General features: G+C 36.5%; 1 protein-coding gene across 2 annotated transcripts in view; it reads left to right on the top strand.

Moving 5' to 3' along the window:
* The window catches only part of hoe1 (OCA2 melanosomal transmembrane protein hoepel1), a 98,639-nt gene that overhangs the window by 75,297 nt on the left and 5,801 nt on the right, over window positions 1–17,541 (top strand). For both annotated transcript variants that reach the window (XM_069829454.1, XM_069829455.1), the window contains 3 exons: window positions 13–61; window positions 9,199–9,432; window positions 13,167–13,419. In XM_069829454.1, coding sequence (XP_069685555.1) covers window positions 13–61; window positions 9,199–9,432; window positions 13,167–13,419 — 536 coding nt within the window. The remainder of the gene's footprint in view (window positions 1–12; window positions 62–9,198; window positions 9,433–13,166; window positions 13,420–17,541) is intronic.

Raw genomic sequence — 17,541 nt, forward strand, 5'->3', positions numbered from 1 at the left:
TTTTTCTTACAGTATTGCTGTGGATACATACAAGACTACGTTGGAAGAGCTCACAGCCTTGGTAAGTAACAAGTGAAAGATGTGAAATACATAACAAATGATGAATGAGAGTTAGGGCTATACTACACGAACGTTAAAAATGTTGCGTTGACAGGCGTTGGTAACGCAATAAAAATGTATTAACTACACGTTGCGTTAGGGACGCTGTGTTTGGTTTCAGAACTGCAATGGATGTTATACAAGTTGCGTATGTAGCTCTGCTATGTGTTCAATTTATAAGTCTGTCTAAAAAAAAAAAGAGGAAAAGGAGATGGTGAATTCATCCTGAAAGAATTGAAAATCACCGACAGTATCCTGACAAGTTTTTTCTTTATTACAGAATGTCAATAAAAAGTTTTGATGATCTTTTGAATTTAATTTCTCATAAAATTAGGAAAACTGGTACTGTAATGAGGAAATCAATTTATCCTGTCGAAAAGCTGGTTGTAACATTAAGGTAAGTAATAAAATTTGCCTTAATTTGTAATGATTATATTTTTATTTTATGCATAATATGTTGAAAATTAAGAACATTACAAGCTGCAGAAATCAGTACTGACTGAAATTAACAATGAATTCAGAACCATTTGAACCATCGGCAATAACACTCGACATATCTGACAATTGGGACATTCTTGATGTTGCTCATTGCTCGACAACCAGGTTTCTGAACACTTCAGAAACTTTGAAACTGGCTTCAATTGCAAGCTCTGGAGGTAAATTGTCCATGATTTTGACAAATGATAATAGGTAAGCTTTGTTTTCATCCTTGTCATTTTCTCTGTCTTCTCTTTGTATGGCCATGCTCTCAGATAATATATTTGTAATATCCCTTGTTGCAGTTACTAGAATATTTTCAGATTTTTCTTTTCTTCCTGTCCCTATTGAGCGAAGAGATGGTCCGATTTTGTTTGGGTATCGTTTACATTACTCTCATGACCCGAAGTAGCCTGAGAAATAATACCATCCGGCATGTCTTCTTGCTTAGGTGGAGGTTTATTCGAAATGGTTTCATTCTCACCAAGAGTAGGTGGTAAAAACTGCATTTTCTTGACAATATCCAGTCTGTTGTTGACGTTGCGTTGGTGACGCACATGTAGTATGAATACGTTTGCAAAAGATGGCGTTGCCAAACCAGACCTCTGCGTTGAAACTTTCCAATGTCGAAGCAACGCAACCAAACTTAGCATTTTTAACGCTTGTGTAGTATAGTCATGCGATTATACACGCGATCATATTACCAAAAACGAAGTTCCTATAAAAGAACGTTGTCAACGCAACGTTTTTAACGTTCGTGTAGTATAGTCCTTAGAGTGCTACATGTGACCAGTAATATCACAACTGTCGTAATTTATTTGTGCTTAACGAATATTTCTTGTCATAACTGTTTGCAGACTACAAGTTGGAAATAATCTTCATTGAAAGAAATAAGAGTTGAAAAGCGAAATTAAGATGCCGGAGAGAATGATTAGCACGAGTGAAATTCGTCTAGACTGATGGATAATTCCATCGTGAATAACAACGTCAATTATACAGGATGTTTCAAAAGTGATCGTAAAAAATTAGGGATGAAAAGTAAAAACTAAGAGAAACACAAAAATTCCTTAAATTAAGCGTTTACGAGATAATTCCATTTCGTGCTAGTTGGGGTCCGCTGAATACCCAGTAGCCTATTAATTCCAACAAAAGTAGTGACAATTTTATTTCATTTATCAATCACGAGTTAGTAAAATTCATAATTTTGGCTTCAACACCACAGAAATATGATTAAACGTATACAGGGTGGGCAAAATAAAACTGGTCCGGAAAATCTGTAATATTTACATTTATATATATATATATATTTATAGTTATGTATGTAGGTCCTTTCTGATAATGTTTTGACACGACGTTCTCTTAATTCCCACTTGCACAGATGAACGGGGCGTTGCGATTTCGTCGGACTTTGTTCCAGGTTTTCCTGCACTCTAGTCTAATGTTTTCTGATGTTCGAACTCTTTTCGGATAGTTACGGTTTTTATTCGCTACAGAGTGCGTTGCAAGCCATTTTGCCACTAAATTTTGCATTGGAGCCTTTGCTGGAGGTTTTACCAAGACACGTCTAGTCTGAAACTCTTGCGCGAACAGTTCCGCACACCTTTTCCATGAATTGTGCTTCGCATAACACTCGACAATGAACACGCGTTGTTTTATCGTGAGCACCATTTTGTGTTGCATTCAACTGGCCACTAAACACGTCTGCTCCTCTCAATTACTCAAACGTAATGACCAAAGCTCGGAACTTGGGGACTTGTGTCTTTGCACGTGACTAAGCGACCGGACTTCAATGTCAACAAACTCCCCTTCCAGCACGGAGGTACTGTCAGGTCTGCTACAAAAGTGGTTTCTGGCTGCAAAAACATATTGATAATATTATGGTAGGTTGAAACACGTAATTTCATAGCATATATATAATAAAAATAAACATGAGAAATATATCAAATTTGCTGTTCTGCTGTGTACATTTTATTACAGTGTATGACTATCTACATTCGAAGATTTTTCGGTAGCAGACTTAAAATACTGAATGTTTTCACTGTTACTGTTTTCTGTTCGATTTTCAGCAGTTGCTAGCTGATCTCGTATCTGAGAAAGATAAGTATATCCTAAATTTTTCTCGAAAATAGTTTTCAATTAGTGTGTCACTACCAGGGCAAGCCCCTCTACGTCTCGATCCTTGGCTATGGACAGACTTTTCTACAATTTGAGGGACTACAATGCCTTTCAATGAATTCCGTTTCTAGCCTCTAGTTTGTGTGTGGCACAACTTACAAAATATAAACTCTCCATTCGAAAAAAATAATGTATCTCCTCCGAATTCTCCACGAAATTCTGTATCTTAACCCTCAACTGGTATCGCTTTTTAAGTGTACATTACGATATCAAGCAATATGGGTCTATATTGACCCATAGATACCAGTTAAGGGTTAAATTTGAAACAAAATGTATTTTCAAACTTCTATAATACCCATTCGAAATAACACGTATTTTCTATTTCCTCAAACAGACCGTTTACCTTTAATTCTCTGAATGTCATTGGCTTCGACATAACAGTTTCTTCCTGTCCAGTCCGTCTTCCTGTCATTAGTTGTGGCCACTTTCTTAGTACACACGACTGTCCCTGAGCACTTGCAGCGTGAGCTTTGTGTACGTTGTACCTGTAACCTTACTCATGCACACGACACAAGTCCCCAAGTTCCGAGCTTTGGTAATGACACAGAGAAGCTCGGGACAGAGCATGCGGGAGATGCGCGGACATGTGACAGCAATCCATTGTTGCATCGAAATCACGTTTTTCTACATTGTCAGGGTCAGCCTCAATGACGATCTTTTGTCAATTAATAATTGGGCAAGAAAATATGGGCTAAATATCAATCCAGACGAAACCCAAGCCATTATCTTGGGGCAGCAAAGGCTTTTATCCTCTGTTACTATGAACGCCCTTCAGCCTGTCTCTCTCAACAACAAAATAATTCCTTTGAATGCTACTGTAAAAAACCTCGGCATCTATTTCGACTCTAATATGAACTGGAATACGCAAATCAGATATATCTGTAGAAAAGTTTTCTCTATCATGCATTCTTTGAAACGCCTGAAAAATTTCCTTCCTACTAAACTAAAACAAATTCTAGTACAGACCCTTGTAATGCCTCACTTTGACTATTGTGGTGTTTTATATAGTGACCTAAGTGCTGAACTTTCTCAAAAACTTCAACGTGTACATAATGTCTGCGTCCGATTTATTTTCAATATCCGCAGACATGATCATATATCGGAATATTTTCTACGACTCTCCTGGCTCCGCTTGCAAGATCGACGATTAGTACATTCTCTTTGCTTGCTATATCGAATTATACATGATTCCACACCCAACTACATTGCCTCTCGGTTTACTCTCCTAGCTTCACATCATAATCGTAATACACGTTCACAGCACAATCTGTTGCTATCTATACCACGTCATCAGACATCTCTGTACTCAAGTTCTTTCTCAATAGCCATGGCCCGCTCATGGAATTCGCTGCCGCTGGAAATCAGGGGTAGTCTTAGTCCTCAGTTGTTTAAAATTAGGTTGTTTAGAAATATTTTAAATGCACAGAACTAGTTTTTAGGTATAATTTATTATTATTATTATTATTATTATTATTATTATTATTATTATTATTATTATTATTTTACACAGTCATTACTTTATTTCTCCATTAACACTATTATCTAGATAATTGTCATTGTCTCAATGTAACACGTGCTGTGTTGATCATACTAATTGTACTATTCCTCTAGTTGTGAGATTATATTCATATGTATTAATTTTTTTTTCTTTTAATTTAATACTTGTATACTAGAATGTATTTTTCTGTTTGTGATTATGTATTCAGTCTCTTTTTTTATTACATATATTTTTTTTATTGTTGTTATTTCAAAGTTAATGCTGATTGTGCATATGTATTTAATCTCTCTCTTTTACTCAATTATGTTTATTATTATTTTTAAGTTCATATTTGTATACCGGTATGTATTTTTCTGTATGTGATTTGATCCTGGTTGAGTGGAAGAGAAGGCCTGATGGCCTTAACTCTGCCAGGGAAAATAAAACTAAAACTATTATTATTATTTCCGCGTCAGTCTTACACATATAAATTCATATATTTCATAATATATATTTTCCGCTGGCCAGTTTTATTTTTTCCACCCCGTACAAAAAGAACTTCTTTGTTTGAACAACAGTAAAGTTTGTGAATAAACAAGTTACAGTAGAGAAGCCGTGGCGAAAATGCGACTCACGAGCACATTGTAGCTCGCAATGATAGCTGTTCATGTCTCTTGCTCCCCCAAGCCCCACCCCATCACTCACTGGAGTCAAACTCCGTTCCATTTGTATTTGTCTCTGACCTGCGAGTGGCGTATCGTCGCAATGTCACTCTCGAAACCATGTACCTCTACAAAAACGAAAGTTTCAAGTAGGATGGGAGGACGCATTTTTTCCTGCCAATATGGTGAGAATATTAAATGTATGATTTGTTCCCAAGTATTACGAGGAAAACGGTTGTATAACATAAAACAGCATTATACTACATGTTACTCATGAAACATTAAAAGGTTGTGTCATTATTGTTATTATTATTATTATTATTATTATTATTATTATTATTATTATTATTATTATTATTATTATTATTATTATTTCGATCCTTTTTCAACAGATGTACGAATAATGCGATTAGGTCTTCAATTTAAACTCACAGATTTGCAATATGATGTTAAATGAAAGCTGTAAGGACTTGACAAATGTTGAACTTTTCAAATCTTTGCCAAGAAATAAATATCCGAAGCTTCGTTCTTTCGCTTGCTCTGTTTAAGCGATGTTCGCTACAACTTACGTCTGTGAAAAATTATTTTCAACAATGAAAATAATAAAAGCTAAATTTAGATCACGACTGACAAATGCCTTCGTGATCAACTACGACTGGCAGTAAGTGACATAATTCCTGATTTTGAAACTCTGTCGCAGAGACAGTTAATTTTAGGTTGTGATAATGTGTCCTATGTTTTCTTGTTCATTTCTTTCTTCGTTACACGTTCTAAACATTAGTTTGTAACCTTATACCCTATAAAATTATATTTAGGTGCTTGACATAAGGAAAATGAAATTCCGTTAATAAGTCAGTTACTTCACTTCCCCTTCGGGTGTCCGCCTCCTTCAATAGGTGCTCTGTACGGGCGCACGATTAAATTTTCGCCACCGCTGCAGTAGAGTATGAACATGTTAACTGAAGAATTTTACAGCAGATGTCTAAAATTCTGACCATGTACATGAATGCGTCTAGCCTTCTCCTCAAAGACCCAAGAATACCTCCAGCAGTCCTGGGTCATTCTTCATTTGCTGGAAGGCATCTACAATCCGATGCTGCAGTTCTTCAGGTGTGGTGATGTCTGTTGTGTAAACTAGATTTTTTTTTTTGCATAGCGCCATGCATAAACATCCAAAGGATTTAAATCAGGTGATCTAGGTACTGGTCCTCCTCTACCTATCCACCGTTCAGCATATCGTTTGTTTAGATATCACTAAGGAAATTGGATGCAGAGAGTGCGGAATGCATACGAAGCATGAATGTTGCCGCTTTACCTTATCCAGACGTTCGGTTCACTGGCGGTCCTAGCCATAAAAAATGACATAATCTCGTAAACTGTTAATTTGCGGACTCAAGTTTACTGAAACTTGTTTGCTTCTCTTCGGTTTTACTTCTCATCTCTAATTTTTTTACCAACACTTTTGAAACACTGTCTATTTTCCTATTGCCGTTCTATAGTTTGCTTCGAAAGAAGAGAGCATAAATTGAGACCACCTGCAGTTTGAAGTTCATGAATAAACATTTGACAAGAGTTGCAGGAGTTATGGTTAACGAAACATCACAATTAGATAAATATTTGAGGCTATGTAATTTATTTCGAAATAGATACTTTCATTTAGCTATTCCACAAAACTTCTTGCAACAGTTTCTTTGTAATTTTCGTAAAGGCTCATTCACAATGAAAATTAAACATAACGTAAGCGTTAACTTAAAAAATGTAAAGGCCCATTCACAATGAAAATTAAACATAACAGTAACATAAACACAGAAGTTTGCGGCCAGGTTATCAAATGGGATCATTCACAATGATTCACATAAACATTAACATAAACATTGCCGTTAGACGTTAACATGAAAGTTTGCAAACTCCAAACTTTCATGCTTATGCTTACGTGATTTGCAAACAGAACACAATCGTGGAGCGCTGAAGTATACGACAGAATATAAGGAAATGGCGTCGTTGTTAAGTTTCCATGGTTACCAAGTATGTTTGCGGTTATGTTTATGTTCCCATCGTGAATGATGGTATGACTTCTTGATTTTACCGTAACGTTTACATTCTTAAGTTAACGCTTACGTTATGTTTTAATTTTCATTCTGAATGAGTCTTAAACGTTACGGTAAAATCAAGAACATTCACGAAGGGAACATTAACATAACCGCTAAGATACTTGGTAACCATGGAAACGTAACAACGACGCCATTTCCTCATATTCCGTCATATACATCAGCGCTCCACGATTGTGTACCGTTTGCAAATCACGTAAGCATAAGCATGAAAGTTTGGAGTTTGCAAACTTTCATGTTAACGTCTAACGGCAATGTTTATGTTAATGTTTATGTAAATCATTGTGAATGATCCCATTTGATAACCTGGCCGCAAACTTCTGTGTTTATGTTACGGTTGTGTTTAATTTTCATTGTGAATGGGCTTTAAATCTTCCCCATCATAATATTACAGTATATAGCTGTAACATTGACATTACTGCAAGAACCAAAGCAGAACATAGCAAAACACCAGAAGATACTCAAGATTGGAGGAAGAAGACTGCCATTCTTAAAAAAGCAATTATAACACTCAATAAAAGAATTGTATTCCAATGAATACCATCCCATTGTGGAATCCTGGGAAACGAGAATGCGGATGCATTAGCAAAGAAGGGCAGCACTGCTACTTACAGACCTGTTACTAAATCTACGTATTACTCTGTGAAGAGATTTATTAAATCTACATACTTAGACTTCAACAAACAAAATTTGATAACACAATCTCAAGGGAAAAAATGGAACTCTCTGCATCAAAATCCACAGTTAATTCCCGATTTACCACGAAAATCGTCTGTAGCTGCATTTAGATTGGCAACAGGCCATGATTGTTTGGCTAAACACCTGCATAGAATTGGAATATATCAGCCCCCTAACTGTCCATTGTGCAACTCAAACCAAGAAATGGATTCGGAACACCTCAAAATCTGTGCTTCAGTGGCTGGTCATGATAATATCTTTGAAAAATATTGGAGTGCAAGAGGTCAAATGACTTTATTGTCAAACGCCTAGCATTAGAAAACAACACCAACACTGAATAATGAATACGTTCGCATGGATAACTCAGTTTGTGAGTAAAAACACTTATTTTTAATACAGTACTGCATTTTGATTAAACAAAAACCTAATGAAAATTATCGAACTCAAAATCGCGATATTTCCTAGTTTACGTAAATGGATGAACTACTTTTCTTCCCTCCTATACCTAGTAAAGTGATTTGTTTGTGTTTTACGCCAGTATCATCGAACTCCAGTCGTGGAAGGGGATAGCGAACGGTGTTTCCGGTTCTCTAAAGGTATAGCCAGGTTAATATTAAAAATGTTAGTAAAAATAAAATGATGTCCCTGTATTTGAGGCCGTGTAATTTATTTCGAAATAGATACGAGGCGTGTTCTTAAAGTAAGTTCCGTTTTCAATTATAGCCGTCGCATCGCTGCAATCGTTATTTTGCTCATGCGTGTTTTCTTCTTCAGTCCTCAGGCAAGCTGTTCATGCAATTTCAGAGCTTCAGTCCGTGTGTGTGGTTGGTTGTGATCAGTTGAAATGTTTAAAGTGATCGAGCACCCCGCCGACTGTGAGATGCGGTCTGTTATCAGTTTCTTGAATGTGAGGAACATCAAAGCAGCTGACATTCATCGTAAACTTTGTGAGGTGTATGGTGATGATGCCATTAGTGATGGAATGGTCAGGAGATGGCCACGCACAGTTCGTGGCACCCAAAATCTCATCTCGAAATTTGGCTGGGAATAAATGGACCATTCCCCCTACAGCCCGGATTTGGCTCCGAGTGGCTTTCATCTCTTCCTGCACCTCAAGAAGTTCCTCGGTGGCTAACGTTTTGATGGCGACGGTGAAGTGAAAACAGCAGTGCGAGAGTGGTTCACATCGCAGGCAGGCGAATTCTACAATGAGGGGATAGAAAGACTTGTGCCACGCCTCGATAAATGCCTCAATAATGGTGGAGATTATGTTGAGAAGTAATTGAAGTGTGGGGAATACAATGCAACAAAAATGGTTTGTAAATATCTTCCTGTTTACTTACTACACCCTTTTGGAACTTACTTTAAGAACACTCCTCGTACTTTCATTTAGCTATTCCACAAAACTTCTTACAACAGTTTCTTTGTAATTTTCGTAAATATTCTCTGTCATAATGTAGCTGTGTATAGCTGTAAAACTGGCATTACTATATTAAATTAAAAGTAAGTATGTTGTGCGCAGTACCCGATCCGAAACAAAGTATTGCTGGTGAAGTCCGGAGTGTCGCTGCTGTTCGTGGTAGTGCTCTTCTTCCTGCACTCCGTGCCGAACCTCAATCTGTCACTGGGCTGGACGGCGCTGCTGGGGGCCATCCTGCTACTGGTGCTGGCAGACAAACGGGAGATAGAAGGCGTTCTGGCGCGTGTCGAATGGGGTACTCTGCTCTTCTTTGCATCGCTGTTCATCCTTATGGAGGTGAGACATATGTTATATTTCCCAACCTGTACTCAAAATTTTCATTTTTATTACCTATTTTAACTTTTCTAACATTTGATTTCCTCCCTACGCCCAAGTACCACTTCTCTCTTCGCGTACCCATAATATCTCTTCCAGTCTCCATCTGTCTGTACTTTCTCTTTGTAATATTGCCTACATACTTCTTCTAATTACCAAAGCTCGGAACTTGGGGACTTGTGTCTTTGAATGTGGCTAAGCGACCGGACTTCAATGTCAACAAACTCCCGCTTCCAGCACGAAGGTACTGTCAGGTCTGCTACAAAGGTGGTTCCTAGCTGGAACAACATAATGATAATATTATGGTAGGTTGAAACACGTAATTTTATAGCATATATATAATATATATATATATATATATATATATATATATATATATATATATAAACATGCAAAATATATCAAATTTACAGTTCTGCTCTGTACATTTTATTACAGTATATGACTACATGGATTCGAAGATTTTCGAACCCATAACTTCTTCGTCTGTTAGTTAAACATGATTTGAAACGAAAGAAACTTATTTCCACGTCACATGAAGTGACGGGAGGAAACTTAAAATACTGAATGTTTTCACTGTCACTGTTTCCTTTTCAATTTTCAGCAGTTGCTAGCTGAGTTCGTATCTGAGAAAGATAAGTATTCTAAATTTTTCTCGAAAACAGTTTTCAATTTCTATGTCACTACTAGGGAAGGTTCCACTATGACTTGATCCAAGGCTATGGACAAATTTCCCACCGATTTAAGAGACTGCAATGTCTTTCAATGAATGCCCGTTTCCAGCTCTAGTTTATGTGTGGCACAACTTACAAAATATAAACTCTTCATTCGAAGAAAATAATGTATCTCCTCAGAATTCCTCCACGAAATTCTGTACCTAAAATTTAAGAAATATATTTTCAAACTTCTATAATACCCATTCGAATAACACGTATTTTCTCATTCCTCAGACAGACCGTTTACCTGTAATTCTCTGAATGTCATTTGCTTCGACATGACACAGTTTCTTCGTTCGTCTTCTTGCCATTCGATGTGACCACGTTCTTAGTACATACGACTGTCCCTGAGCACTTGCAGCGTGAACTTTGTATACGTTGTACCTGTAACTTACTCATGCACACGACACACAAGTCCCCAAGTTCCGAGCTTTGCTAATTACTCTTCTTTGTAGTAGAAATATACTGTTACTATTTAAGTACATAATTTGGTATTTCCAAGAAACTAGTTCGGCTAATTAAAATGTGTCTCAGTGAAACGTACAGCAGAGTCCGTATAGGTCAGTTTCTGTCAGATGCGTTTCCAATTCACTGCGGGCTAAAGCAAGGAGATGCACTATCACCTTTACTTTTTAACTTCGCTCTAGAATATGCCATTAGGAAAGTCCAGGATAACAGAGAGGGTTTGGAATTGAACGGGTTACATCAGCTGCTTGTCTATGCGGATGACGTGAATATGTTAGGAGGAAATCCACAAACGATTAGGGAAAACACGGGAATTTTACTGGAAGCAAGAAAAGAGATAGGATTGGAAGTAAATCCCGAAAAGACAAAGTATATGATTATGTCTCGTGACGAGAATATTGTACGAAATGGAAATATAAAAATTGGAAATTTATCTTTTGAAGAGGTGGAGAAGTTCAAATATCTGGGAGCAACAGTAACAAATATAAATGACACTCGGGAGGAAATTAAACACAGAATAAATATGGGAAATGCCTGTTATTATTCGGTTGAGAAACTTTTATCATCCAGTCTGCTGTCAAAAAATCTGAAAGTTGGAATTTATAAAACAGTTATATTATCGGTTGTTCTGTATGGTTGTGAAACTTGGACTCTCACTTTCAGAGAGGAACAGAGATTAAGGGTGTTTGAGAATAAGGTGCTTAGGAAAATATTAGGGGCTAAGAGGGATGAAGTTACGGGAGAATGGAGAAAGTTACACAACACAGAACTGCACGCATTGTATTCTTCACCTGACATAATTAGGAACATTAAATCCAGACGTTTGAGATGGGCAGGACATGTAGCACGTATGGGCGAATGCAGAAATGCATATAGAGTGTTAGTTGGGAGGCCGGAGGGAAAAAGACCTTTAGGGAGGTCGAGACGTAGATGGGAAGATAATATTAAAATGGATTTGAGGGAGATGGGATATGATGATAGAGACTGGATTAATCTTGCTCAGGATAGGGACCGATGGCGGGCTTATGTGAGGGCGGCAATGAACCTCCGGGTTCCTTAAAAGCCAGTAACTAAGTAAGTATCTAAGTACATAATTTCCCCAGAATGTTACTCCAAAACTCATTACCAAGTGAAAGTATGCAAAGTATATTGTTTTTAATGTGTTGATATTTTATTATCTCTTGCATAGATCTAATAGGAACAACTTGATGAATTTAGTTTGGGAGTAATTTCTTTAATATGATTAGTTAGTTACTGGCTTTTAAGGAACCCGGAGGTTCATTGCCGCCCTCACATAAGCCCGCCATTGGTCCCTATCCTGAGCAAGATTAATCCAGTCTCTATAGTCATATCCCACCTCCCTCAAATCTATTTTATATAATCCTTCTCTCTACTTCTCCGCCTCCCCAAAGATCTTTTTCCCTCCGGTCTCCCAACTAACACTCTATATGTATTTCTGGATTCGCCCATACGTGCTACATGCCCTGCCCATCTCAAACATATGGATTTAATGTTCCTAATTATGTAAGGTGAAGAATACAATGCGTACAGTTCTGTGTTGTATAACTTTCTCCATTCTCCTGTAACTTCATCCCTCTTAGCCCCAAATATTTTCCTAAGAATCTTATTCTGACACACCCTCCTCTCTCATAATGAGAATCCAAGTTTCACAACCATACAGAACAACCGGTAATATAACTGTTTTATAAATTCTAACTTCAGATTTTTTGACAGAAGACTAGATGACAAAAGCTTCTCAACCGAATAATAACAGGCATTTCCCATATTTTTTCTGCGTTTAATTTCCTCCCGAGTGTCATTTATATTTGTTACTGTTGCTCCAAGATATTTGAATTTTTCCACCTCTTTGAAGTATAAATTTCCCATTTTTATATCTCCATTTCGTACTATATTCTGGTCTCGAGACATAGTCATAGGTTTGGAAGTAAATGCCAAAAAGACGAAGTATACTTGCTTCAAGTAAAATTTCCGTGTTTTCCCTAATAGTTTGTGGATTTTCTTCTATAAAATTTATTGACATAATCCGCATAGACAAGCAGCTGATGTAACCCGTTCAATTCCAAACCCTCTCTGTGATTTTCCCAATTTAATATATCATCGATTTATAAGCCAAGAAATTTGGTTGTTGTTTCTATTAGGGACCTGTTGTTAATTATTTCGCTTGAGATTTGCGTCGTTGAATTTGGGCAGGATTTAAGTCGTATTATGTTGGTTTTGTTACAATGTAATACTAATTTATTTGCTGAGAACCAGTCACATATGTTGAGTTGAATTGCCTCTGTTGAAGATTGGAATGTGTTGGAGTTATTGGTTGTAATTACTATACTTGTGTCACTTGCAAATCATATGGGATGACCAACATCTTTTATTAGGGGGGGGGGCAAGATCATAAATTAACACTAGAAAATATCATCTCGGTAGTTAAGAAAATACAAGACGTCTCTTCCACCATTAATTATGGAATTAGTACACCTTTAATAACCATGCCTGCAGGCCCTGTCCCGTCTAGGCCTCATAGACTGGATCGGACGCCAAACTGAAGCAGTGATACTGATGGCAGACAAGGAATCAAGGTTGGCGGTGGCCATTATGCTGGTCCTGTGGGTGTCGGCGCTCGCGTCGTCTTTCGTGGACAACATCCCGCTCACCACCATGATGGTGCGCATTGTGACCAACCTACACACGGAACTCGACCTGCCCCTGCAGCCCCTCGTATGGGCTCTCGCTTTTGGCGCCTGTCTTGGAGGTGAGTGTCCTTCCTGATCTGATGCTGAAGGCTTTTTTTTTTTTTTTAATATTAGATTCCTGGTAGGTCTATACAAGGTAGGTTAAAAGTCGCATTAAATGTTAAGCACAGGAACGCCATTTCACAGTCTACTATATACAGTCACGAAGCTTGGGGTGATTTTTTGCATTTCTCGCGATAGTTGCTAGCCGCTTGGAGCGCTGTGAGTACTAGGAACAATAGACTGTGTCACTGCCATCGTGATTTAATACAGGCCGTAAGGCAGACCATGTATCTCGCTTAACCTGATCACGAAGGGCGGCGTTTCAACCATATAAATTAGTTGCAATGTATAAAGAGTAACATATATTTCTCTAAAATGTAGTGTAATTGCATTAATAAAATTTCAAACAATGATTATGAGACACTTCAGACATAAATCACTTGCGAGTTAAGATGAAATATAATTTTTGGTGTGAAAATTACGTTGTTCGTATGTGTAATACCTGCCTCTATTTCGATTAAATATTGCGAAATTCTTGTACATTCATTTATGCACGATTCAATAATTTTCAGTTGCACCGCACGAATATTTAGATATGTTGAAATTATAGGTTATGTTTACTGTACCAGTTGCCCATTTCTGTCTAATTATAGTGACCTCCAATGCCCTGTCACTACATATGCATGTTATGTCATATGGATATTTAGGTTATGTTTACTGTATTTAACTTATATTCCTATATTCGCAATTATACATTATAATTAAACATAATGTCATGTATGACACCCGTCACATTCTATTTGTCTATTTTAATACTACAATTGAGTATTGAATTATTATATTTATCTACTACCTAAGAGACGAAGTAACACAATCGTACGTACACTAATTTCATAGGAGTGATATGGTAAATTTTCTGTCTACAATTAAGGAAGGTAGATGTGCTAAATTAAAATCATAATATAAATTCGTTTTTATTGAACCTCAAAATAGCTTCCATTCTAAACTTAAGATGTTGATGCGAACAAATTATGTTAACGCGTAAAATTCTCTTCACATTAAAATAATACAGTTTTGTAATTATTTCTGCAACATAGGCTATTATGCAAAAGAAGTAAACGGAACTTATGGACATATTACACTAAATAAAACCTAGCAATGATACGCAATAAAGTTATAATATAATATTTCACTGAGCTACATACACTGAAATAGAAAACCCGACCATACATTACGGCCTGGTCTAGATCGAAAAGCATTGACTGTGCCGTATTTCGCATTTTTGTGTAAACTGTGAAATGTTCGTTATCGGTTGTAATAACTGTAAATGGATAAAATACAATAATTTGAATAATAATATGGGACAAGGAGACGTTTGTTGTACTATAAATATTGTAAGAAAAAGAGGTCAGATTTATCCTTCTTCAGAAAAATCCAGGAAGGTGAGTTTATAAAATATAATATATAAGTTACTTTATGAAAATAATATATAAACCTTATGTATTTCACATTCCAATAGTGGAAGGAAGGTGTTAATTTTTTCAAAAGAATACGATATCGAAAGTACAATACATTTTATCGTCTGCTGGGGAAGGGGTGTGTGATGAGGCGACAGTAGCGATCCTGGTGGTTAGCAACTATCTATGCTTATTTCAACTGTCTATGTTTGCATATTTAGTAAGTATTGAGCTTCGTGACTGTATATACTGGACTGTGGCCATTTCCTAATTTCAATTAAGAAACACTCCAAAAACGGATGCTCCCTGGACCAAATTATCGTATTTTACAATTGTTTCAATGCAACAGAAGCCAGAAGTCTTGCTAAAGATGTTATTGCTAAAACACTACGAAATTGCGTTCCTTTGCTTATCAATTACCAAAGTCGCTTTCCACAAACACTTCCTTAAATTTAATTACATTCAATTTACATTTGATTACACATTCATTTACAGATTATGTTCAAAATGGAGACCCAGTTTCTCGATTCACAATTCACAACGTTTAGACACTGATTTACAGATGGCGGAAAATAACTCAAGATTTTCATTGATTTTCACGAATGACTCGCAACGAATGAATCGCAACTGATGCAGATTCTGCGGTTTCTGAGCAAAAACATCATTTTCAGGATATCCCACAGCGAAAAATCACATGGTGTCAGGTCGCATGATCTGGGTAGCCATTTTGTCGTACTGGAATTGCTGATTCATTGCATGAAAGTAGCAGTAATTGCATAGAGACGCAACCCAGCACAATAAAACAAAACAACAAGACATGACATCGGAAAAACAGTTGACGCACGAACATGGTTGTCAACCCACCACTTACTACACCAGCTATTCGTTTATTCAAGTTATAGCATCTGTATATGCACAACCTAAGGACGAATATTGGGGAAATCGACTTTTGACCCACCTTGTGTAACAGATTTGTGATGGTAAAACTAATTGGTCCCTTTGAATATTTAATTTTCATCGTTATTTTCACTACAATTTATCACTATAGCTGGGAGTTTTATGTAAATACGGAGTGGTCGAGAAGTGAACGCGCCTTTTTATTTTCGACATTGTGGTAATTACGTTTGAATGCTTGATATGGACAGTTACCTGATGGTTTGAGTCCAGAACATGTGTATGGATACCTCACTGTCGTAGCACAACTGAATTTTGCGCCATGTTCTGGCAGATGTCCGAAAACTCGAAAATTGTTTTTTTTTTCTGTAAAGATATGCTATTTTCTAGCAAAATACTGCTGTAAAAATATTTTAATAAATAGGTACCAACACCGTTGATAATTTACTATTTTATTATTAGAATTTCATACCTCCAACTAGTAGAATAGCGTTGGAATTAATATATGGTGATTTTCGACTTACGACAGTATTTTACTGGAAGTGTGATATGTTATATTGCCTTTGTACTTAAGAGAATTTCTGCTTTTTAAAATGTATCTAATATTATCTGTTCAAAATTTAAAGAATTAAACTTATGAACTTTCCCCAACTGTAACTGATGCCACTCTCCAGCATTCAATTTTCGCAAATCATATTTATATTAAATTTTATGAACATTCAGATTTTAAAGAAATTTTGTATCATCTTACATATGAACGATAATTTTGTAATTTTATTTATAATATACTGAACATTGCGTTTTCGTAATTTATATTCGAACAATACAACTGGAAGATTCAGAATTAGTAATTATAATTTATTTACGTATATTGACAATGTATCTAAAATTGACTATAGAACGTTAGAGGTTTAGAAAATACTATTGAGTATATACACGTCACCTTAACGAACATTTCCACTCTCTTTGTAATATATACTAAAATGTTATTTGCGTATTTCCTAACGTAGGCCTATCTGGTATGTAATTTTCATAACTTATATTATTTAAGGAGATTTTGAGAGTACGGTATGCAGCTAGATGAGATTTATTGTCTGATATGTCCAGCAGATAGCACTGTTTGCATTAGCTGTTACAGCTCTGGATTGAAGAATTTTAAAATATATCTCGAAAACTTTGCTTTCTCCGGATGTAGATATTTATAGAAAGGTTTATTTCAAATGGAACATATGGGGGGGGGGAAATCGTTATGAAAATCTCTATCACTTGGTGAGCTTTTCTTGTTAGTAAAAGTTTAGCCGCTGTTCCTTTATTCTGTCTCTTGACAGCAAATGTTCTGCTATCTATCTGCTAGAAGTCTAACTAGCATGAACGTTGAGGGCCTCTCTGACTCGCGCCTTTTCGACGTGGAACATAATATTTTCTTAATCACGTTACCAGAGCGGGTAGAAGAGACGCTCTGACGTTAAGGTTAACAAAACCCGCACCACCGTGTTGCAGACAATAAGTATTATGTTTGAAGCAATACGAAATAAAGTGTGAAATAATTTTCTGTAGCATCTTACCTTAAGAAATGCACTTCCGGATGATGCTTCATCTTGTGATAAATGTAGTTCTATGGGAACTCAATTTCTGAATGTTCACTAACGAATTGTAGAAACTGAACGCATTATTTGCTTATTATTCAAGATAGGTTGAATAATCAATACATTTTAATACAACTAAAATGTTACACTCCACTACTAATTCATAATGAGTGATAGGATAAGTTTAGCAATTATTTTTATC

The sequence above is a fragment of the Periplaneta americana genome, chromosome 6 (genome assembly GCF_040183065.1).
Source record: "Periplaneta americana isolate PAMFEO1 chromosome 6, P.americana_PAMFEO1_priV1, whole genome shotgun sequence".
NCBI classification, from domain to species: Eukaryota; Metazoa; Arthropoda; class Insecta; order Blattodea; family Blattidae; genus Periplaneta; species Periplaneta americana.